Source organism: Ptychodera flava, chromosome 1, assembly GCF_041260155.1.
Source record: "Ptychodera flava strain L36383 chromosome 1, AS_Pfla_20210202, whole genome shotgun sequence".
Lineage (NCBI taxonomy): Eukaryota > Metazoa > Hemichordata > Enteropneusta > Ptychoderidae > Ptychodera > Ptychodera flava.
The window spans coordinates 39,237-65,739 of NC_091928.1; the positions used below are offsets into that span (position 1 = coordinate 39,237).

Below are 26,503 nucleotides of genomic sequence, written 5' to 3' on the forward strand. Positions count from 1 at the left end.
AGCACCATTTACTGCATTGGAATGCAGGTGAGCCACCATAATTTCTCTGTCAGCACTCTAGTGACAATTGCTTCTTTGTACTTTTCAACATTTACATTTGTAGTATATAAGTGACTTGTATTTTCACATTGATCTGCTTGACTAGAAAATTCGTCAGCCTTTTTGCTGAAGTAGGTTTTATATCTTCTTGTGTATATTGGCCAACTCTGAGACGATTCTGCAAAATGTTTATCATCTTTCTGTCGCATAATATCTGTCAGTTCATGCACTATAAAGTACTCTTTCCAGAGGTTTATTGATAAAGGGCCATATTCCTGGTATAGATCTTCAAAAATCCATCCATCCATGACAGGTTTGAGTTGCAACATATCATCAACAGAGACTATTGACACACCACCAAATATCTTTATTTCCTTTAATTTCTTGAAGACGGAGATTAATAAATTTGAATAAACTGTTACCAACCATGCTAACTTCACTAATGATGACAACTGATAAATTCATATATTTTGTTTGTAGAGTTTTTAATTTGTCAGTGTGTAAAGATTTATCACGAAAACCTTGACTTACTTGTATTTTAAAAGAAGAATGAAATATGGCTGCAAAGCAGCGATGACCGGGTTTCGAGACATCTCGGTGCACAGGGGCAATAGAGAAATAAATATGCAACCAGATATGAACTGTAAATGCTCACGTGTTTCATTGTATATTGCAGTTATGTGTAAATTTGAACCCTTGCCACATGTTTGCAACTTCATTGAAAGTATTATGATCAACATAATAAACAATATTCACCACAGATTAACTCTATAGGTCATTACGTATTAAAATATGTAATTAGCCGAAATAAAAATAATTAATTTCTTTGACTGCTATCATTGTATCACCACTTTATATAGCAAGTGCAAGTGCCTTTGGTCAAGTCCTTCAAACAATATATTCCAAACTTTGAAAGCTCATTAGATATGCAAACTATAAATTAGCTGACATGAAAACTTACGTGCGAAATGACTTCCAATATTGGTATAACCTTGTATAATCATCAATGTACATAGCATGTTATGCCAACTTTGATCAAATAAATCCAAGTATATATCCCTAATTAGGAAAATAATTTAAATATACACATTAGGAATTGGATGAAGTAAAAATGCTTAATGCCTTTCAATAATGTTAGCCTACATAATAGTATCTTTAATGTACATAGCAAGTTTCATCAATTTTGGTCATGTAAATTCAAATATATATCCCCAATTTCAAAAATTCATTAAATATGCAAATTAGGAGCTGGATGAAGTAAAAATGCCTAATGACTGTCAATAATGTCGAATCATAGCATCTTTAATGTACATAGCAAGTTTTATCAACTTTGGTTTAGTCAATACAGATAAATATCCCTGATTATGAAAGTTCATTAAATATGCAAATAAGGAATTGGCTGAAGTTCAAATACTTAATGACTTTCAATAATGTTCTTATCATAGTATCTTTAATATACATAGCCAGTTTCATCAATTTGGTCTCGTCAATTCAGATAAATACCCCTAATTAGGAAAGTTCATAAAATATGCAAATTAGGAATTGGCTGATGTAAAAATGCTTAATGACATTTAATAATGTTCTATCATAGTATCTTTAATGTACATAGCAAGTTTCATCAATTTTGGTCATGTAACTTCAAATATATATCCTTAATTACAAAAATTCATTAAATATGCAAATTAGGATTTGGATGAAGTAAAAATGCTTAATGACTTTCAATAAGGTTAAATCACAGTATCTTCAATATGCATACCAAGTTTCGTCAATTTTGATCGAGTAAATTCAGATATATACTCCTAATTAGGAAATTTCATTAAACATGCAAATTAGTAATTATCTTTCACGTCACCCCTTAATATCTTTCAAAGCTGATATATCTTGGTGTGATCAACATTTTTAGCAAATCTCATCAAAATTGTGTGCAGTTGTTGTCAATATATATCAGTTTTTTCTAAAACCATTAATTATGCAAATGAGCAAAAAGTAAGCAAGCCACACCAACCAAAAACTAATCAGTTCTTGCCATTTGCAAACTAAATCTATGTACCAGATTTGATTCTGATCTTAGGAGCCGTTTTTGAGATATTGAGTACACAGACAGACAGACAGACAGACAGACAGACAGACAGACAGACATCGCTGCGACATATGCTCACGTGTATCAACACGTGAGCAAAAAAGGATGAAAGGCTACAGTGGTATTCGTGAAATTGAGATCAAAGATCATTGAGGTCATGTGACATTTTGTAAAAAAATTGTATCCCATAGTTATCCCTATAAACTAGATATGAACTGAATATGCTCACGTGTTTTACAATAGGTTCATTAATAATAGAAGTCTTCACAGAACAATAAGATATATGTTATCACTATATGTAGCAGGTTTTTTCAACTTCGCGTACTCTCAGAGTTTAATCACTAATTACAAAACTTTAATATGCAAATGAGCTGTTAATTAACTTGACACTGCTCAATGCTTCATGGGACAACTAGATATCCATCAGATCAACATTTGTAGCACGTTTTATTTAATTTAGTGCTGTAATTTTAGAGTAATGTCACTAATTACAAAGTTCATTAAATATGCAAATAAACCCTAAATTAACTTGACACTGTTCAATGACTCATAGCACAATTAAATATTTATCAAATCAATTTCTGTAGCACATTTCACAAAATTTGGTGCTGTAATTTCAGAGTTATATACCTAATTACAAAGTTTATTAAATATGCAAATGAACCCTTAATTAACTTTACACTACTCAATGCTTTACAACACAGTTAGATATCTGTCAGATCAGTATATGCAGCAGTTTTCCTGACGTTTGATGTAGTTATTTTATATCTAGTTGTCCCATGAAGCATTGAGCAGTGTCAAGTTAATTAACTTTACACTACTCAATGCTTTACAACACAGTTAGATATCTGTCAGATCAGTATATGCAGCAGTTTTCCCGACGTTTGATGTAGTTATATGACTAATTATAAAACTTCATGAAATATGCAAATGAGCTAATTATTAACTTGACACTGCTCAATGCTTCTCAGTACAATTGCATATTTATCAGATCAACATCTGTAGCAAGTTTCATCAAATTTAACGCTGTAATTTTAGAGTAATATCACAAATTACAAAGTTCATTAAATATGCAAATGAACCCTTAATTAATTTCACACTACTAAATGCTTTACACTACACTTAGATATCAGTCAGATCAGTATCTGCAGCAGATTTCATCACATTTGGTGAAGTTACATCGGAGTTATATCACTAATTATAAAACTTCATAAAATATGCAAATGAGCTATTTTCTAACTTGACACTGCCAAATGCTTATAAGTATAATTAGGTGTATATCAGATCAATATTTGTTGCAAGTATCATCAAGTTTCGTGCAGGAATTTCAGAGTTATCTCCCTAATAACAAAAGTTCATTAAATATGCAAATGAGAAGATAATTGACATGACACTCACAGTATAATCACAATGTTCTGAGACTGTCATCTGTGAAAATTTTCATGAAATTTGGTGCAGTATTTCTTGATATATGTCTACGCTTTCATTACCGTCTCCATAGGGAGACCATTGTACGGAAAAAAACAATATTGCATAACTTCATTAATATGCAAGCCACACAATCCAAAATCTAATCAGTTCTTGCAAGTAGCATATGGTACCTGTGTACCAAATCTGACTTGAATCCGTTCAGGCGTTTTTGAGTTATCGTGTAAACAGACAGACAGACAGACAGACAGACAGACAGACACACTAACATACACACACACACACACACGGACAGACAGACAGACATCGCTATGATATTAGCCCACGTGTTTACACACGTGAGCTGAAAATCAGACCTCTAGCTCTAGTGGCTTGCCCAGAATTAGATATGTGCATAATTAATGAGGTACAGGTTGTGTCATCATTAGGTGTTCCATCATAGGGTATTCAATCTCCGATGATGATGATGATGATGATTAAAGATTTAAAAATTAAGAAAAATAAAAATATATTTTGACTCAGTAAATTTGTTGTCATTATTATTATTGTTGCAAGTATCGAAAGTTGTAAAATTCGACGTAGGGTCAAAGCACATTAGTCATACTCAAACATTTTTACCTCTTACCGATGAAAAGTCGAGAAATCAGCAGGTTTTTCAGTGCATCTGGTCGTCTCTTACATTCCAGATTTAAAAGACTCTGCGTTAGATTAAGTCACGTGGGCGCATTTCAAATCGAACCAACAGCAGAGCCCATACTGAACGAATGGGCCCAGCGTGAAAACCGGGCAGTAACGTAAGTTTCTCATGTCTTTGGAAAGAACTTTCTCTCGCTATGGGTGAACTGGAGCAGTTAAAGATACCAGAATTTCGTATGTAGACGCATGTAATCTTCTTTGTTCTTTTCTGCAAATACTATCAACAACGACAACAATAATAATAGCAACAACAACAACAACAATAACAAATTTACTGAGTCGAAATATATCATTAGGTGTCCCATCATACCAAATATGAAGTGTGTAGCCCTTATGGTTACTGAGTTATGGACATCTATGTATATTTGGGGTCAAAGGTCATCAAGGTCACGTGATATTTTGTATCCCATAGTTATCCCCACATACCAAAAATCAGACTTCTGGCTCTATTATTAAGCCCGGAATTAGGTATGTGCATAATTAATACAGGAAGTGGCTGGTCATGTGACATTTTGTTGAAAAACTTTGCTCCTATAGTTATCCCTATGTACCAAAACACATTGAAGTTGACAGCCAGTTAATTGGCCCCCACCAGTTTGTCACATGACATATGAACACACAGACAAAGTTAATTGGCCAAATCTTGACAGAAGGAAGTAAAAGTTGACGCTGCCATACTGGTTTTCAATTCTAATAGCGCCTCAGTATACAAGTCATCGTTGATGACACAGTCCACACTTGTTAATGGGTACTTTGATTACAGGATCTCAGAGAGGATAGAGTCCTCTTCATTAGGTCTGTGATAAAATTACTTTTGAATAAATTCGCTTGATACATGTCTGAGTTGTAGTTCAGGACATGAAAAAATCATAATAAAATGGCCACATGGTGGCCATATTGGATCATATCATAAAACAAATCAATGTGCATATGTATGACATAGATCAATGTCCTTGTACCAACTTTGATTAAAATCGGTTGAGATATGCCTGAGTTATGGCTTTGTACATGAAAAAATCATAACAAAATGGGCACACAGCAGCCATATTGGATCGTATCACAAAACAAATTAACGTGCATATGTATGACATTGGTCAATCTCCTTGTACCAACTTTGAATAAATTCGCTTGATACATGTCTGACTTCTGGTTCTGGACATGAAAAAACGTAATAAAATGGCCACACGGTGGCCATATTGGATCATATCACAAAACAAATCAATGTGCATGTGTGTGACATAGGTCAATGTCCTTGTACCAAGTTTGAATAAAATCGGTTGAGATATGCCTGAGTTATGGCTCTGTACATGAAAAAATCATAACAAAATGGCCACACAGTGGCCATATTGGATCGTATCACAAAACAAATTGATGTGCATAGCTATGACATTGGTCAATGTCTTTGTACCAACTTTGAATAAAATCTGTTGAAACATGCCTGAGTAATGGCTCTGTAAGTGAAAAAATCGTAATAAAATGGCCGCCTGGCGGCCATGTTGGATCGTATCACAAAACAAATTGACGTGCATATGTATGACATAGGTCAATGTCCTTGTACCAACTTTGAATAAAATCGGTTGAGATATGTCTGAGTTATGGCTCTGTACATGAAAAAATCATAACAAAATGGCTGCATGGCGGCCATATTGGATTGTATCACCCACAAAATTGAAGTGCATATCTATGATATTGGTCAATGTCCTTGCACCAACTTTGAATAAAATCAGTTGAAACATGCCTGAGTTATGGCTCTGTACATGAAAAAAATTGTAATAAAATGGCCGCCTGGCAGCCATATTGGATTGTATCACAAAACAAATTAACATGCATCTGTATGACATATGAAGTAATCCTTGTACCACGTTTAAATGAAATCGCTCCAGGCATCTCTGAGATATCTGCGTGAACAGACGGACGCACGGACGGATGGACGCACGCACACACGCACGGACATGACCAAACCTATAAGTCCCTCGGACGGTGTCCGTGGGGACTAATAAAACTGAGGAGCTAAAAACACACATTTGCATATTTCTACACAATTTCAATACATCTCAAATAGGTCACCCCTAGAAACCTCTCTCCCAAATATCACAGCTGTCTGACCAGCAGTTTTGAAAAAGTAGATTTGTAAAGATTTTTTGACCAAAAGTGACAATAATTGCCTTAAAAATGCAAATTTCCATATTTTATCACAATGTGAACAAATCTATGATAGGGCATCCCTAGGAACTGTATACCAAATATCAAAGCTGTCTGATGAGTGGTTATGAAGATTTTTTACCAAAAACAGCTTTTTTGAGTTATTTGCATATTTCAACAATACAAAAAAACCAAAAGATGATGTTTGTCATAATCATATTTTGCAGCGACTTTAATCTGTAATTATTGAGGTTTTCCAAATATTTGACAAGACGGACATCTTCACAAACATACATACATACTGATGCTGGACAGATACCCATCTCAATAGCTTCTAGAGACTATAGTCCATAGATGGTAGCTAAAAATCACAAATTATGCATATCAACACTATGTATACAAATCCCTAAACAACGGACGTGCATATGTATGCCATAGTGTATCAAGTTTGAAAGATATTGGCACAAGCATGCCTGACATATGTGTTTGGACTGACACACAGAACCCAAACCATAAGTCCTTTGGTCCTTGCTGTTTAATTGTACCTGTTAGCTGCATTGCAATGTCCATGAACTGATTCAAATGAAGAGTATGTACTACTATGTATGACTGTGTATTTCTCTGAACACAAACTATTTCAAGACTAAATGGTCACTCGTTATGACCACTTTATGCTTGTCTGAAAAATGACTAGATCACTGCATTCTCTGACAAACACATAGGGATTGTGTCCTATCTACAAACCTAACAGGATTTTGTTCGGTGGAGAATATAAGTTATCATTCCATCTACATATGCAAAAATCTCTTCATGTCTAGACTTTCCCCTGACCATGCCAAGTGCAAAATATATCATTCATGCAGTCTTTGGACATAAAAGGATGCTAATTCCTGGAAAAATACATAAATATGGACAGAGTGGCCACATAGGACAGAGTGTCTCTGGTATGTGATGTAAGGATGAAGCACTTCAATCTGGAATACAAAGTAATAAACAAGTTATTAAGCTCCTAATTTCTGACTTTCTGATTAAACATGCTAGACTAGTACAAAACTGTATGCTTTTGTTGGTCATATTGTTATTGTCTTTATTTACTTGAATTATCTTTTTTCTTAATTCTTAATCTTGTCATCATCCCATTGTATTCTTCATAGGAATGTTTTGGCTGAGAATCAGATTCACAAATATCATCACCCTCTATTAAGTTGGCAGATGTAGCTTTATGAGAATAGTAATGTTTGATGTATGGACGAAGGAAGAAGTTCCATACTGTCCATCCACTGAGCAGAGAGAGCCCCACAATCCAACACCACATAATCTTGGTTGGCATTGGTTTTAGTACAAGCTCAAGGTCAAACTTCAATACAATAAGGACTTCAGTGGTAACAGTTGCAGCAACAACCCAGGCTTGTTGGCCAAATTTCTTACAGGTTCTACAGAGAAGGAAAAAAACAAAAGTTTAGATTTACAAAATTGTACAATGCTGTGAGGTAAATATTCAGTTACAAAGCATCAATAGAATGCGTCAACTTACTTAGCTGTCAGCCAGCCATGTGGTTAAGTACTGACAAATACATAAACATAGGGCCAAAGTCCCTGAAGCTACTATAGACATGGATACAAAATTAAGTATTTCCTGACTGTATGAAATTATCTCACTAAGGTCATCCTAGGGACCTGTAAACCAAATATTAAAGCTGTCTGACCAGCGGTTTTGAAAAAACAAGTGACTCAACAGTTGACAGAGCTCTGCTGTGTTATGTAGAGAAAAACCTTTTGTGACACATGTATTGATGAGGAAGGTGGATATCTTTGATAGCTCATGCCTGACCAAAAATAAAAAAAAATTCCGTAAAAATACAGATTTGCATATTTCATCACAATTTTAACAAGTCTAAGTTGGGTTATCCCTAGGGACCTGTATACCAAATAACACAGCTGTCTGACCAGTGGTTATGAAGAAGAAGATTTTTTACCAAAAACGCCTTTTTTGGTGCTAATGTGCATATTTACAACAATATCAAAAATTAATAAAAACAGTTTCTCAAAATCATATATTTTATCCACACAACAAATATCAAATCAGTAAGTACTGCAGTTCTCAAGATATTTGAGTGGACGGACGCCTCACAAATGGACATACATACTGACAGTGCAAGCCGGACAGATACCCATCCCAATAGATTCTATAGACTATATTAGTCTATAGCAGCTAATAAACGAGAGTTAATTACATTCTAATTAAAGTAAACAAGACTTGCTTAAATCAAGATTTTTGTCATAAAAAAACAGCATATCTGTCAGGTTATAAAGAATCTTAAGCTGGTTATCTTTTTATCAGTATTTTCATCCTATTAACCAAGCAAATTTTAACTTTCAAATTAACATTGTAAGTAAGTTCTGTTGAATAAGTTGAGACTGTACATACTAAGAGAAAGCACACTGAAGAGACAAATGTTTGAAACTTAAGAAGTTCAAGGTCATCAAAAGCATCATGTAACACTTTCGTTGCACTGTTTACACAGATTGCATAATTGCTATAAATAGCACATGAGGAATCTTACAGCCCAGCTTTACCATAAAACCCCTATCACTTTGACCACTCTTTTAATTGACCACTCTATTTTTTTCCTCAAAAAGTAATTTTATTTTATCCTTACCAAGTCAACCATAAATGGAAATTAGAACTTTCTCTATCTCTATTTATTTGACCACCCTATCATGACAAACTATTTTGAGCAATTTCTTTTAGATAACATACAGGGCACAATAAATGACGGTTCAGAATATGTCAAAGTTGGGATTCAGGAAAGTTGCCTTTACATGTTTTAATCCTCCAAGATGGTAAGCATTTCACTATGAAGTGTCAAAAAAAGTTGAACTTTCTGATAATTCTACACTAAAATTATTTTGGCTTTGATGATTACCTAATTAATTCAATTATTTAAAATCATATTAATTATTTTTTTCTGGGTGAATTGATAGGGTTTATACAGTACAAGAATTACATACAATGTAAGTCTAATTTTGATCAAAAATGACAAAAAAAATTCCTTAAAAATAAACATTTGCATATTTCATCACAATTTGAACAAATCTAAGTTGGGTTGTCCCTAGGGACCTGTATACCAAATAAGAAAGCTGTCTGACCAGCGGTTATGAAGAAGAAGATTTTTTACCAAAAACGCCTTTTTTGGCATTAATTTGCCTATTTTCAACAATATCAAAAAATTAAAAAAAAATAGTTTCTCTAAATCATATTTTTAATCTACACAACAAATATCAAATCAGTAAGTACTGCGGTTCTCAAGATATTTGAGTGGACGGACGCCTCACAAACGGACATACATACATACATACATACATACAAACATACAGACTGACGACGGACGCCGGACGGATACCCATCCCAATAGTTTCTATAGACTATAGTCTATAGTAGCTAAAAATGACAAAAATTGCCTTAAAAATATAAATATGCAAATTTCACCACAATTTGAACAAATCTGACTGAAGTCACCCTAAGTAAACTGCATATCAAATTTCAAAGCAATCTGACAAGCGGTCTCAGAGAAGATTATTTTACCAAAAACACCAAAAAATGCCCCAAAAATACAAATATGCAAATTTCACCATGATTTGAACAACCTTAAGTAAGGTCACCCCAAGTGAACTGCATATAAAATTTCAAAGCAATTGGACTTGCGGTTTCGAGGAGAAGGCAATTGTTGACGGACGACGACGGATGACGACGGAAAATCAACCTATTTGATAAGCTCCGCGTCGCTGACAGCGGAGCTAAAAATTACCCTAAAAAAAGAAACATGCAAATTTCATCCCAATATCTACACACTTAATTTAGAAAACCTAAAGGAACCTGCATGCCAAGTTTCAACATAATCTGACCAACGGTTACAGAGTTTTAGCAATTTGCAGGATTTTTCCTTTTTTCTCCTCATTTGCATATTTTTGACACTGACAAGTTCATTTGAACAAATGCCACCACTTGCAAGTCATACTTTTTACCATTTATGACTCGCAACTGTCACTCGCATCTTATCAATTCAGCACCTCTCACATACCTCGATCACAATGCAATACTTACGGATCTTCAAGATATTGGTATGCCTCCCTGTAAGCACATGCACCAACAGGTAAAAACAGTGTGACTCGAACCAGATTGAGAAAGTGTGGAGGGCTGAGCCACAGGACAAACTTTAAGTAAAAGTAATTCAACTTTGCTACCAAAGTCTGTAAAGAAAACCACGAAAAAACAGTTTATTGGTATCTGCCCATTACTTTCATCTTTTTTGCTCACGTGTTTACACACGTGGGCATATGTCACAGCGATGTCTGTCTGTCTGTCTGTCTGTGTGTCCGTGTGTCTGTCTGTCTGTTGGTCCAATATCTCAAAAACGGCTGGTCAGATCAGAATCAAATCTGGTACATATATTCAGTTAGCAAATGGCAAGAACTGATTAGTTTTTGGTGGGTCTGGCTTGCATACTTTTTACTTATTTGCATAATTAATTATTTTAGAAAAAACGGATCTACATTAAAAATGACTACACTCAATTCGATGAGATTTGCTACACATGTTGATCACACCAAGATATATCAGCAGTGGGAACCATTAAGGGGTTACATGAAAGATAGTTGCTAATTTGCATATTTAATTAACTTTCCTAATTAGGGATGTATGTCTGATTTGACTCAATCAAAATTGACCAAACTTGGTATGTATATTAAAAATACTATTATTTAACATTATTGAAAGTCATTAAGCGTTTTAACTTTAGCCAATTCCTAATTTGCACATTTAATGAACTTTGCTAATTAGGGATATATATTTGAATTGACTGGACCGACGTTGATGAAACTTGCTACATGTATTTGGAGCTACTATAATACAACATTTTTGAAAGTCTTTAAGTATTTTTACTTCAGCCAATTCCGAATTTGCATATTTAATGAACTTTCCCAATTAGGGATATATATATGAATTAACTTGATTGTAGTTGTTGAAACTTGCTATATACATCAAAGATACTGTGATATAACATTATTGAAAGTCAAAAGACATTTTTACTTCAGCCAATTCCTAATTTGCATATTAAATGAGTTTTCATTATTAGGGATATTTATCTGAATTGACTTGATCAATATTGATGAACGTTGCCGCTAGAGACACTAAGACATTATAATACAATATTATTGAAAGTCATTAAGCATTTTCTCTTCAGCCAATTCCTAATTTGCATATTTAATGAACTTTCCTAATTTGAGATATATATCTAAATTGACTTGACCAAAGTTGACAAAACTTGCTACATATATTGCAGATACCATGATACAACATTATTGACAATCATTAAGCATTTATACTTAGGTCAATTCCTAATTTACAAATTTAATGAACTTTGCTTATTAGGGATATATACTGGGATTTACTTGATCAAAGTTGGCAAAACATGCTATGTACATTGATGATTATACCTGGTTAAAACAATATCGAAAGTCATTTCACATTTTCATGTCAGCTAATTTATAATTTGCATATCTAATGAACTTTCACAGCTCGGCATATATGGCTTGAAGGACTTGGCCAACGGTAATTACACTTGCTATATAAAATGGTGATACAATGACAGCAGTCAAAGAACTTTAATATTTTTATTTCAGCTAATTAATATTTGTATCCTTAATGACTTTTTAGAATTAATCGGCTGTGATTATTGTTCATTATGTTGATCATAATACTTTCAATGAAGTTGCAAACATGTGGCAAAGGTTCAAATTGTATTGAAACACGTGAGCATTTTCAGTTCATATCTGGTTGTACTTACTGTTGGGTCAATCATTTTCTGATTAGGGATTCCCTTTGAGATACATTGTTCAAACACGTCATTGACAATGACAAAGTCCCAAAGTGTAATTGGGAATATGTCAGTTGAAGTAACTATATTGAAGTATTAACATGATGCACATGAAAAACAATGTGAGGGTACCATAGACGTATCTGTGACGATGTCCATATTCGATTGTATTGTTAACAAGAAGACATTAGTATGAAGGGCACCGGATTATGTCATTTTACCGAGTCGATAAAATTAGGTATGTCATACACTGGCTCTTGAAATGTCCAATTCAACTTATCAACAAGAAACTAGTCCATTCATGTCTTAGTAATGGCTCTTGCGATAAAAAAAAACAGAACATAATATATAATCCAACGATGCCCCGATGTTCATCGCACAAGAGACTTACTACAATTAGCTATTGATACTACTTAATTCCTGTCTTGATTGTTAAATCTTTGTATGATCTGCAGCAAGTGTCATTAGATTTAGTGCAGTCATTCAGAATATAGATCGCAAATTACAAACATTTATTCCCTGTTTAGAGGCCCAACTTTACTACAGAAAACAATGGGGTTGATCCATACCACGGTGGTGAAAATGAAAAACCAATCTGGGTTGCCCCCCTGATTACAAAAGGTCATTACACAAGTGACTTAATGGCCGATATAGCTCCACTGTGTTTATGTAGAGAATAAGTATTTTTGACACATGTTGATGAAGAAGGTGGAAATCTTTGATAACTTATTTCAGTAGCCAGAAAAAGGTGGCTAAAATAGCTGCTAAAATACACAATTGAAGATTTCATCATAATTTGAATATATCACATTGGCTCATCCCTAAGAATATGTCAACCAAACTATCGAATGAGTAGCTTTTTGAGAATGAAATTTTCTGACCAAAAATGGCAAAAATTGCCCAAAGAAATGAAAATTGCTGTTTCACCATAATTTCAATAAATCATACATTAAAGTAATCCCTTGGAACCTGTTTACCAAATATCAAAGCTATCAGACTTGCAGTTTTTGAGAAACAAATTTTTTGACGAAAAATTGCAAAAATTGCCAAAAAAACACAAAATTACAGATTTCATCAGAATTTCAATAACTATCATTAAGTTTATCTGTAGGAACCTGTATACCAAATTTCAAAGTTATCAGATGAGTAGTTTTGGAAATACACACTTTTTGACCAAAAATTGTAAAAATTGCCCCAAACTTAAAGATTTCATCAGAAATTCAATACATATTACTTAGTTTATCTTTAGAAACCTGTATACCAATTTCAAAGCTATTAGACCAGTCCTTTTTGAGAACCACATTTTTTGTCCAAAATAGCAAAAATTGCCTTAAAATTGTAATCTCTGTTTTGTCACAGATGTGTTTTGTGGACTTGCCACACTGCTCCTTCCGGCGTCCAGATGCTATCAGACGTAGCATGTCTCTTGAGATAGTCTCTATCTGCCTATCAGCTCCTTCTCTGCACACGGCACACAGCCTCAGTCATCCTTGAGTAGCTCAAGAGGTCACACGAGATTGCGCAGCACCTACTACCCAGCATTCAGTTTTCATCCGGCGGAATGGATACAAATATCCAAATATATAGGGAGGGTATAACCTCAGAATATACATGTAAAAGGTTCAACATTCCCACTTACGTTGGGCTTGTGACCTCTTGAGCTACTACGTGATAGCTTCACAGAATTACAATCAAACTTCGACTTAAGGTAAGTCTCGTTTAATTTTCAAATTCTGTATCACTATCACTACGTAGCTCAGGTCACACGAGATGTTCAGAGTTGTATCCATGAGCCTTAATATGGTAAACAAAAACCACAATATAGTCTAAAGAACAAACTTTATTTTCTTATGATCCTACAACCAACAATTCTGCCTTTCCAAGACAAGTATGCAGTATTACTTCATAAATTTATCCAGTATTTCTTTCCCAAGATTTTGGGTAACAACTGGTCTCTTGTAAAATTTTGCAAAAGTTTGTTCACTGGCCCAACCTACTGATTTCAGGATATTGGTGATTGACAATGAATATGCTGCAGCACTAGCGCTAGCAGCTCTAACACTGTGAGCTTTGAATATGTTCATATCGAGTCCTGCTGCAGCCAAAACAATTCCACCTTGCTATTGTAGCACTAGATACCTTTGCATGTTTTCCAACATAACTAATGAATAGCTTTGTCTCATTCTTACGCATAACTGATGTGCGAGATATATACTCTTTCAGTACTGTCACCACACATAATCGCCTGTCAGGGGGATATGCAGGAAATGTTAACGTACCCAAGTGGCAGTTGAGCTTAGACTGTTTGATCAGATCAGCAATCTTGAAGATGCAAGAAGACTTTGAGTAAACCATGTTACGTATATCCAGCAAGTGTAAAGTTTGGCTTCTTTGAGCAGACAACAAATTAACAATGCCAATAGCATCACTAACTTTAAAGTTAACCTCTTTAACGATAAATATTTAACTGGCGACCATCGTCGCAACAAGTTTAACACTATACCAACATCCCAAGTAATATTATATCTGGGTAATGCTGGTCTCTCTTGAAACACACCCTTTAAAAATCCATGAGGGGAAGGCTGCATTAACTTGCATGGTACCTGAAATCCGAGTTCTTGCCTGACCAACTCGGGTGACAAACAGAAGACTTTTAATCCCCAAGGTGTGAATGTTCCATCGTTATGTTTATCTAATCCAGCTGGTGCCATTGTAGTGCCATTGTAGGAAAGGCATGTCTGTGAAATTGATCCTCTAGGGAAGTCGGGTATTCCTAAGTTAATGGAGGTTTCTCCTAATGCTAGCAACAAGAGGGTGAGAACCGAACTGAACATTATTTTCAAACACAATAAACGTAGATAATGCTGAACGTGCTGTATTAATAGCACTATAACCAAGTCCACAGTCGTAGAGTTCTGCAAGAAAGTTCAGAGTATCTGCTACAGTTGGCATATAGGGATTAATTTGTCCTTTGTTACAAAATGCTTGCCATCGTTTAATGTATGTCTTATACTGAGATTTGGTCCCAGCTCGCCATGACTTGAGCATGATGTCTGTAACCTTGCTTGATAGTCCTCGATTTCTAAACGATTGCCTGAGACAAGACAAGCCATCAGAGTCATTTTTCTGTGAAGCCGATGAACTGCTGTCCTGTTGTGTGGTAGAGTCAACAGGCTCTTGCTCTTGGCAAAGTTACAGGGTCTGCTATCAGACAAGCTGTCAACATTGTAAACCAGCTCTGTGTTGTCCAGTTTGGGAGGATTAAAATGCCTTTGGCTCCATCTTGCTGAATCTTCTGCAGAACTCTGCGAAGCACACTGAAAGAACATAGAAGAACCAGTTACTCCAATTTTGAGTAAAAGCAACTACAACAAGAGCATCAGGGTCAGGTTTCCAGGAAACATATGGTTTTAGTCTGTAGTTTATGTGCGAGGCAAACAAATCAATTTCCAGATTTCCAAATTTCTCACAAATTCTGAGAAAGATGTTAAAGTCAAGCACCCATTCAGTATCTGAATTGTGCACTCTGGATGCAGAATCAGCCTCAATATTGGCTTTACCTGGTATGTATGATGCTGACAACCATATATTTCTGTGTATTGACCATTCCCAAATTAGTCTAGCTATCTCAGAGCAGCACATTTTCTTTCCACCCATATCATTGATATAAGTAACTGCCATTATCTATCAATAGAGCAATATGAGTATTGCGGGCATTGTCGCAAAAAGCTTTGAGTGAGAAAAATGCTGCTTTTAGCTCTAAATGGTTTATATGTTCGTCTTTTTCAACTTCAGTCCATTCCCCATTGGTTACCTGGTCTCCCATCACCCCTCCCCACCCTTTTTTGGAGGCATCTGAAGAGAGGGTGATTTCTGGGTTTCCATGTGAGACTACATTATATACGGTGTCAACATTTGCAATCCACCACTCTATGTCTGTTTTGACCAATTCAGACAAACTTGCCATTGCATCAAAATTTCCTTTGCTTGTTTCAGCTATTTATTCTTCTCAAGATCTAATCGTCGGTAGTACAATGGTCCATACATGGAGCCAGGGAAAATGGCCACAAGACACCCGACTAGTTCTGCCAATTGTCTGATTTTAATATGCTGGCATTGCAATAAAAAACCACACAAATCTTTTATTTTGCATGATTTCTCCGGAGTAGGAGATATTGTCATATTCTCTGAGTTAAGTAAGAAACCAAGGAACACTATGATTCGGCATGGTATGAATACACTTTTTGTTTGATGAGGTACAAACCCCAACCTGTCTAGCAGGCTGACCGTATAAGTTAGAGCATTCCGTAAAGCTATCACTGGTCAGAAAAGAGTCATCTATGAAAGATGTATTTGAATGGCCCATTTTCCTTAATGTAGAAAAAACTGGTTTCATTATCTTTGTGAAGATTTGTGGTGCACAACCTAGCCCATTTGGCAAACAAGTAAATTGGAATAAGTTTCCTCTCCAGTTAAATCGTAAGTATTTCCTATGATCACTATGAATGGGTACAGAGTAATATGCATCTTTTAGATCAATGCTGGCCATATAACAACCTGGTTTCATGAGGCTAATTGCAGACTTAATTGTCTCCATTTTAAAGTGGTAATATTCAACATTTTTGTTAAATTTCTTCAAATTAAGAATCATCCGAAAAGAACCGTCATTTTTCTTTCTAAGGAAAGTTGTGGAAATGAATTCCCCATTTGCGTGTGATGCATGTTCAATGACACCTTTCTTTAAAAGTTTGTCAATTTCAGTATCCATGATTGTTGCCTCATTATCTGTTAATTTCAACTCGTTAGGTTTGTATTCTTGGAAGGGGGTGCTTTTCAAATCAATTTTATACCCCACAACTGTTCTAATTATGGCTCTATCCTGGGTAATTTTTTCCCATTCCTCAACAAAGTGTTTTATTTGGCCTGCCTGAAAATTGTTTTCTAAGTTACGGCAAGAAAAATTGACAATTGACTTACTCACTCTAGGAGATGCCATCACTGCTTCTTGTAGCTGTCCCGAAATTTCTGAGTTTGACCTTGGCCATACAGACTTTTCTTGGGACCTTCCTTGCACTGATACTGTTGGTATCTGTTCTTGTAGTTGCAGTACCCGTACGGAGCTCTTCCGTACGGTCGTTGCCAGTTTTTTGACTGGCCTTGTAAACATTGTGTGACAATCTGTTGGTTTCATTCATATCTTTCACGTTTTTGATAAGTCGTCTCCAAACAACATCTTAGTAATTGGAGTTGATTTTCCACATAGTTGTCTGAATTTCAGGTGGATTTCCTGTCTCATTAGTTCTTTTCTCCTCAGATTCAGTTCGTAATTGCCATGAGCAATTAAAGCAAGAGCATCGCCCATTAACTGTCTCATTTCTTTGATAGGGGTGTTCTTACCGGCTATTAACTTGTCCAACAGCATGACCAGGGGTATCATCCCTTTTGTCAGAGCAGTCTGCACCTTTTGCAAACGGATATCTCTGGACTTGGGCGTCTTATTCAATTGCGTCCAGATCGCCTCGTTTACACGTGTAACTGCTAAATTGTCCACATTCTGGGGTCGATGATAGGCTTCGAACTTACGTTTTGCGTTATCATCGGAGAATTTGCTGTGAAGCATTTTATTAACCACGTCAGCTATGGACTGGTTTATAGCGGGAGTACATTCCCCTTCGATCTCTTAGAGTTCTTTTAACTCATTTAACAGTGATACGTCGTCCTTAACTTCAGGCTGACTTTCAATGCTTCCACTTCTGGTGTCTGCGGGAGCCTGATCAAACTCTTCACCTTTGTCTTCATTTACATGTTCTAAGAGTTGGTCCATGTCAGTATCGTCTGAAGTCTCCATAGGAATTTCACCTTTGGCGCCTCAAGGCATTTTTGCATGCCGATGTGTTTGAATGTCTCTATCGTCTGCAGGTCGCTTCGCTGCATTTTGCGTAGACGTTGTCGTCATGGCCGCCATATTGGATTTTGCCGCCTCCATAACTGTTGCAAATTCGAACATTGTGTTTCGAATAAAGCTCATATCCTTCGCGAAATCATGAAAGAAACTGCCATCAACACATTGCCCACTGCTATTTCGGCGCCCATCGGCCACCTCAGAAAGCTCACTTATGCCTGATCGGCCCGTCTCCATCACGTCTATGGCAGTATTAGCATTTGCCAGGCCAGCGGCTATGCTGCAGTCTGATGACGTGCCCGCTGACGGAAACCCTCCAGGCCTTGGCGATGGTTTAGCCCATTGTTGTGAATTTTCACCTTTTTTGCTGAAGGCAGGAGGTTTTGATGTTTTTGGCTTCAGTTTATCTGAAGATTTCCCCATTTTGGGAGTCTCTTTGTCTGCAGGAGATTCGCCTGCTCTCGAACTGCTTGCCTTTACATCCATTGTTTGTCACGTACACGTGGGGACCCACTGGACATGTACCGGAGTTCCCGCTCGACACTTCAAATTTGTGGGTATCGTCCACAAATGTTCTCAGAATTTTCTGAAAACCTCTCCAACTAATGGGATTTTACAAAGAATCTCTAATTATAGAGAAACGTGTCATATAGTACTACAAAAGGTAGAATTTTAGCCCGAATTTTCGGACCAACTTTGAAAGTGCTGGGCATACCAGCGTAGGGTTTTGCGCACTGAATGCTGGGTAGTAGGTGCTGCGAAATCTCGTGTGACCTAAGCTACGTAGTGATAGTGATACAGAATATTCAATTTGTTCATTTTTACTTGTGGAATCATTAAAAATCAGCTATATCATTCAAAACCTTCATATCAAATCTGTGACCTCGTATTAAAATGAACACAGATTTAAGAATGTTCTGTCTTGATTTTCCTTCATAGCGATGAACTAGTCTGAGAAAAATAGAAGACTGAAAAATCCCGTCTATAGGGAAACTACTGGAGATGTCTTCAGTTTGTTGTAAATGAAACTACCACATTTTCCTAATTACTCTCCTTTTGTAATGGAAACAGTCACATACAAGGTTCATTAACAAGTCAACCAACAGTAAGGTCTCTATAACTTGTTTCTCCATTCTAGTTAATAATGCATTAATTAATACTCACAACTGTGATTATAATCAGCATTGCTATCCATCGTTTGAAGCTGGCAGTTGGTTTCCAATCAAATCTGGTCCAACTGTAGGGTGTAAACTGGGCTGCAATACGCTTTACTTTACCACTGTAAATATCAATAAATAAAATAAAATCAATTTCATGCAGTAAATATTTAGAAAAGAAACAGCATCTGGTGTAAACATTTTGGAGTTAGTCATGAAGTTTACAAGAGGAAGATTAAATTTCTAGAAAACAATAATTATAGCACTCTATTTGGGAGTCTTATTTATATCAGTAACACAAGAACAAGAACAATTAAAGCTGCAAGTAGCATTGGCGGGGCCCGAGCATTTGCCTTGATTGAAAGTACTTGCACTTATGACACTATGTGCAAAATTTGAGCTTTAAATGGTTTTATGGTTCTTGTAAGAAAGAATTTTGAATATCATCTCAGTGTTTCACCTGGGTTCTAAAATCTTGTAACCAATTTGGCTAGAAGCCCTAAAAAATAGTGGCAATGCCGCTGTTCACTCCCATATAGTTATCAAAACAAGCCAACCATTGTATGAAACATGGACATACATACAGACAGACTGACATACACAGACTGGCACAGAGTGATGACATTGACCCCAAGTGTGCCTTGGCCAATGGAGAGTGATAAAGACATAACAAACAGCTGAATGTAATGATAAAATAGTTAAATATAGGCCTACAGGCATTCTAGGTGAATATGTTACAGCAATTTGATTAGTTTCTTTCCCTTTTTACCTCGCGTGCGCATGCGCGCAGCGAGGTTATGGTTTAGGCGTTTCTGTGTGTGTGTGTGTCTGTCTGTTAGCACGATATCTCAAAAACGGCTTGGCAGATTCCGATCACATTTCGCACACAATTTGTTCTTCAAATTTGCAAGAACTGATTAGTTTTTGGTGGTTGTGCTTTGCGAATTTATCAAGTTATGAGTAAAAGAAAATTTGTGGCCTGTATAAGTCTATGGGAGGCTAAATAAGTATGTTTGAGGGCGCTATACTAAAACATTTTACACAAAGTGATTTCTGAATTCAGTCACTCGGCCGTGGTGATCGCTAATCTTGAGTTTTGACTGTTGATGTCGTCGTGTCGACGTTTGACTTTAAGAATCGTGTGGGTTACTCTGGACATAGCGAACCAAAAGCTAGATTATCGAAGGTAAGCGTCATAATATTTGATCAATGCATTTTTCTCTGAGAATGAGATGTAGAGTGACACTTTTCAATCTTGTGTGTGTGTCAGCGAATTTATATTCCGGCATGGTTCCGCTGAGATCAGCATAATATTATGGCGACGTATTGACAGTCTGTGTCTTTTAAGTTGCTTTTCAAGATTGTATTAGCTACAGAACCAACAATGACAAATTTTTCATGAGGCATTGATGTTAAATCAGCAGCAGTAGGCTAGCTCCTGCGTACAATAGGTCTGCGTTTCCCGGCGATACGGTGGTAGGCCGACGGCTTGTACCACACTGTCCACAGGACACCACGTGGTAGAGGCCGTGTGCACAACCTGTACGCAGAGCTTCGAATACACTAGACAGAGTTCGTGTTTCCGTAAATTAGGCATTGAACTTGACAATATAGGCAATAACCAGAATCATCGACCATCGCCTGACAAGTGCACCATAGTCAGCTGTACATGAGTTGCGTGGCGTGGTGAGCAGGTTCCCATGGGTATTTATTTTTTGAAACGCGTACTTCAAAGGTCACGAACTCATTTTGCTGCTACACGGCGCGGCATAGATGATTTTGAGAAATTCGGGAACAAATTTTGTCATCTATTGACACATTTTCCTTCTTCATAAAAGCCAATACCCCAAGAAGTACTTTACAAAATGTGCACGCGAGGCCATTCAGTTCATATCTGGTCTACTTCTGTGATAATTTTCAAGATGATCAATGCGCAAGGCAAGTTTATGTATCGAGATCAGACAAATATGTTATCTTTTACAAGCACACAGAAACCTAATCTTGAATTTTGATTTATAATACTTGACCAGACTGAAATACATAACATGCAACCAATGTTTACATTTTGCCCATACACCAGATACATGGAGAGATTTCAGCATACGATCATTAAAGAGGAAAGTACAGCGCCGTGGGCACACAATAGGCAACGTCGTAGTGACGTTGGTTCTTGACAAACACTGGGCGGGATGGTTAAACACTTACTTAGTCGTTGGCTTATCAGAGAAACATAAACTATCTTTTACATCGGGAACTACCGATTATCACCTCTGCCTGAATATTACGGAAGTGTGTAGGGTTCACACAATTCGAGACTACATTATAACTAGGGTTTGTGGAGTGGTCGAGGAGTTGTGGTCTGGTCGACAGACCTTCCTTGACTGTGATTTCTTCTCTACTAAAGGTGACTGTATGCCGTACATTGTGAGTTCAAATCCAATCAAAATTTACTGAATTCAAATCACAGTCGTTTTGTGGTTCGATAGACAGCAATGCGATGACCGCTGTGGTATGCAATAGAAATACATGTATAGGAAGTTATGAAACAGAATGGTCGTTCGCTCATGTATCGCCGAGTTCGGAGACAAATTTCCATCATACAATTTACTCAATAAACACCAACGATGTACGGCTTTCAATACATCTCTGAATTTCTGCTAACCTTTTTGCGTCTGAGTAGAGGTGTGCATACTCCGTTGCGATTTCAAACGGGACCCGGTTTTCAACCCCCTGGTTCCAACCCCCGCTTTCAACATGGAACGGCTACTTTCTCACAACAGCAGCGGGTGATTTGAATGTGAAGGCGCTGTGATTGAAGCCAGTAGTTGAAATGGACATAGTATTACGAGCTTCGGAAGGAAGATAGAAAATGAAGGTCTTCACTTAGTTCAGGAGAGAATTTCCTCGAGCACTGTATTGAGTTCAAATCTAGCCCTGAACATCTCGTGCTCGAGCGCGCAAACTAGACATATAAACAATAATGGGACAGTCTAGCAAATAGATTATAGTCTCTAAGGACGATGGCAGATTGTGATCGTCAGCAATTGTAAGTTAGAACCTTCTACTGTTTGTAGCTTTATGGCTTTTTTGGTTGGCAGTGATGTAGATAATAGCCAGTCACTGGTAAAAAGACGTCGCGCGGCCGGGTTACACGCAGCTTGCAACGGAAAAAAAAAACTTGTGAATTTGAAAAACAAATCTTCACTCATTTGTAAGTTTATTTTCGGTGTAATTTTGGTATTTCGAACAAATCACAGAAAAGCGTGAAGAAATTTTGAGTAAAACTGATTTAAAACGTTACGATCCCCAGTTTAGAGTTTGGTATGCAACATCATGACCCGAAATATAGTAAGGGCAGGTTGCATATCCGGTTACCTCGGATAGGTAACCTCGGAAAACATCAACGACCGTTCGTAATATGCAAATGACATGTGACTGAGACGTAGTGGAAAAGTTGTCCGTAGTTCCATAGATGAGCCTGCATATTTGAATACTATATACGCTGCTTGCTGTTCACGATATGTAAGCCAGAAACTTCAACAAAAGGAAACTACTAGTAATCTGTGACAATGGTCAGCAAAGTATTTTGAAATACATTGGTAAAGAAAGTAAATGACGCTGATGAGTCCCCCAGGACAGCTGTGCAGGGCCATGGTCGTCGTCAATGAGTACTCAAGTATGGATGATCGATCTACAATGCAATGTTGACGTAGCCAGTAACAGTGGTAACGATGTAATCGACACTGAAATTTCAATTCCACTCAGCTCAACTGAATTGAATCAACTGATATAAACAATGACCAAACTTGTCACAATGCCAAAGGTACTTCCTCAAAATGTGAGTGAAAAGATTCAGTTTCGATGCCTGAAGGAAGAAATGAAATTTTCATTGCCTTCAAAACGACGTGTGACGACTCTCAATGTTCATAACTTTTTACAGGAACACATACAAAACGTTTTTTTTCAAGACCACCAATCACTCGAAAAGAAAATGATGTTTCTTGCGTGTTCATTACATGTGTCTTATCATGTACGTTGTATGTGGCTGTGTATGCGTATGTTTAGTTGTGCTCAGCAGGAATCAAGATCGTCCAGGCCGCAATTTGAATTTTAGTAATCATGATGGGCGGCATACATTAACATTTAGAACAGAGGTCAAAAGGACATTCTGGCCCCACGCTTTGTGAAAATATGCGTTCTATGTATTAAATAATAGTGTTTTGCAACGTTTTTTCAACATAAAGTCAGTCGCTATACATTGACAGGTGTCATGTATGAGATTGTAAGGAAATTAATGCCACTCAACCGTCAAATTTCTGGAAATCTTGGAGCAAATCGAGTGCGTCTTACCCGTAGCGTAGCTTTTTCACATCTGCATAGTCTTACCATAATCCCCCTTTTGAAGGGGACTTTGGCGTTTAACTCAGAAACCCTACAGTAAAAAGTAAACATTGTTTTCTTCCAGAACAACTGGTGCATCCACATCTGGAACAATTTACAAACTTAACAGGAGGATGACACAAGAGATAAAGTTAAGAAATTTAACTGTGGTGAACTTGACTATTCCTTTCAAATACTTACCTAACTTGACATCTTAAACTAAAATACACTGCATGGTTAATTGTGCACAAAAATACATCAGGGGTGGACCATTTTATAAAGGGGGTGTCTGGAAGATTGATGAGGTACCGTACATTGTCTTTTTCATCCAATCAATTGTGCATTCTTTTTTTCCCACTCTCCCACCTTTTCTTTTTGTCAAACCTTCTCTGGCTGATTTTTTGCTCAAGTGTTGACACACGTGAGCATGTGTCGCAGCGATGTCTGTCTGTCTGTCTGTCTGTCTGTGTGTCTGTCTGTCTGTCTGTGTACTCAATATCTCAAAAACGGCTCGTCAGATCAGAATCAAATCTGGTACATAGATTCTAGTCCAGTCAATTTAGGGTTTAACCTAGGACTAATTGCAACAGAAATTATTTTTTCACCATGACCTTTGGAAAGGTCTCACTAATGACATATTAAAAGTATAGGAAAATATAAGGGGTGCAAATTGGTTAAATTTGCATATATTCAAATTAGCTATATATGGCCTGTAAAATGACTGCTATACTCACAATTTGGGCATGTAAACTGAATTCCAGTGACTTTTTTCATTTTTCATTGCAACACAATTTAGTAAAGTTCAATAAGTTATTTTCTAAATATCCATAACAATAAATATTATGCAAATTATTAATTTGCATATATTCGCAGTTTTTCCAATATTTCAGACAAAATTTATGTTTAAGCTCATATATAAACAAATTTTTTCTATATGAAATTGTTAAGGTTTTGCAAGAATTATCAATTCCATACCAAAAAAGATATGAGGTTGACCTAATTTGCATGCTAATTATTTTAATACAAAAGGCCTAATTTGCATAATTGAATGCAATATGACTACAATAGCTTCCATTCATATTTTCTGGTTATTCAGAAATGCAATGAACAAAGAGAAGAGTTTCAGAGCATTACTGTTTAAATAAAGGTAATCAGAATACTTTCTTTGGGTATTCTTCTTTCTTTTACGACTTAAAGGTTATTCATGAAAAATCATTGGACATGTTCAATTTTTTGACATCCATTGTCAATAGTTCAGTCATTTTCTCCTACAACATGTTTGCTTGCAGTAAAACTTTTGAAGGAATTTTTTATGCTTTTGGTCCCTATTTTCAATGACGACGGGAATATTCAGTTACTAATAAATGGTCCACCACACTTAAAAGTTGTGCCTGTGAATCATCTTTCTCATTATTGAACTATTGATTACTACAACTACTAACGAATAGTCGGCAAAATTTACAGAGACTAGCAATAATAATTATGTTCATTTTACCATCTTTAGCTAAGCGGATTCGCTTGGCGGAAGCAGTATATAACGATCTGAGTTCCCAGTTTTACCCTACCGTGTGAGTGTAGTATTCGAACGAGTGAGATCATAATCTTACGATGTTCTGAGTGGCCTGGAGATTTTTTATAATATACAATAAATTGACCCTGTTAAAATTACTCTGTTTTACATTGCTTGGATATTGATATTTTTTTCTATACTTTTTGACTTTTGAATTTTTGATTCTCCATTGGCGGCAGCACATGTACGGTTACAACCGTCATGTGATGACCGGAGTGCGATTGTAAAGTTGTCGGGAACAGTTGTTGTTCAGAAGAAAAATCATTTTGTATTTAAAGGCTGCAGTTCGGGATTGTTCATGATAAACAGCCAATTATACATTTCCTACATCTTTGGAGAGGGGATTACGGTAATCTTTCATGTGTTGAAAATTTTTTGAACGTGTTTGCAATGTGTTCCCACGATAGGTGTGAACTGATTCTTTGTCAGTAAAAATCGTCAGAAATGGTCCAGTAACCATGGTAAAATAGACACAGATGAAAAAATCATTGCGAGGAAGATAGTAAGAAATTCACATTGCAATATTTGCTGTCGTATTTCTCAGCAGGAATAACCCATTTTTACACGTTGTGTATAAGAAGAGCAAGCAGGTGTTCGGCGGTCAATTGCTTCTATCATAATGATCTTGATCACAGCTATTTGGCGAGAAGACAGCGGGTACTTATAATCTCGCAAAATTATTGACATCATGTCTTTGTATTGACAATTTTCGATCGGAGGCAGTTCAAATCAACAGCCGTGGTATATTAGGAATCGTGTTTATCACTGGACACCGAGCTACCTGCTATCAACAGTACGTTATGTACCATCGGCGGTAACACACTGGTCGTAATCTTGTCTAATTCTGCCCCGCCTTTTTCACCGTCCTGAAAAAGCTAGAATTTTTTTACCCTGACATATAATACAGCGACCTTGCACACTTATGACCATTCCAATGTTTCTGTTGGGGTTTGTTGGCTTTTTAATTTGCTCCGTGGCCCCGGTAAGATTTTTTCAATACGATACACAGTTTGAATTTTTTTCAACGTAAATTTAGTATATTGCCAGTTTGTTGGGTAAAGTTGTCTGGAATGAAAGTTTGAGTTGACGCTGACAGAGTAGACGTCGAGCCCGGTACAGTTGACTGAGATCCGGTCGGTTTGGGGTCGTTTAGTCCGGAAACCTGCAGAGTTCTGTATGATCATCGTTCGGAATTTAGGTGAATTTTTTGGTCAAAGTAATTCTGTAACAATG

At 36.5% G+C, this 26,503-nt stretch overlaps 1 protein-coding gene across 1 annotated transcript in view; it reads right to left on the bottom strand.

The window, feature by feature from the left end:
* Positions 1-385: 385 nt before the first annotated feature.
* LOC139136135 (phosphatidylserine synthase 2-like) overlaps positions 386-26,503 on the bottom strand; it is a 221,397-nt gene continuing 195,279 nt past the window's right edge. The window contains exons 8-10 of the mRNA XM_070707625.1: positions 19,328-19,442; positions 10,491-10,636; positions 386-7,818 (exon numbers count right to left, since the gene is read on the bottom strand). Of these exons, the coding sequence (XP_070563726.1) occupies positions 7,473-7,818; positions 10,491-10,636; positions 19,328-19,442 (607 nt within the window). The 3' untranslated portion in view covers positions 386-7,472. The remainder of the gene's footprint in view (positions 7,819-10,490; positions 10,637-19,327; positions 19,443-26,503) is intronic.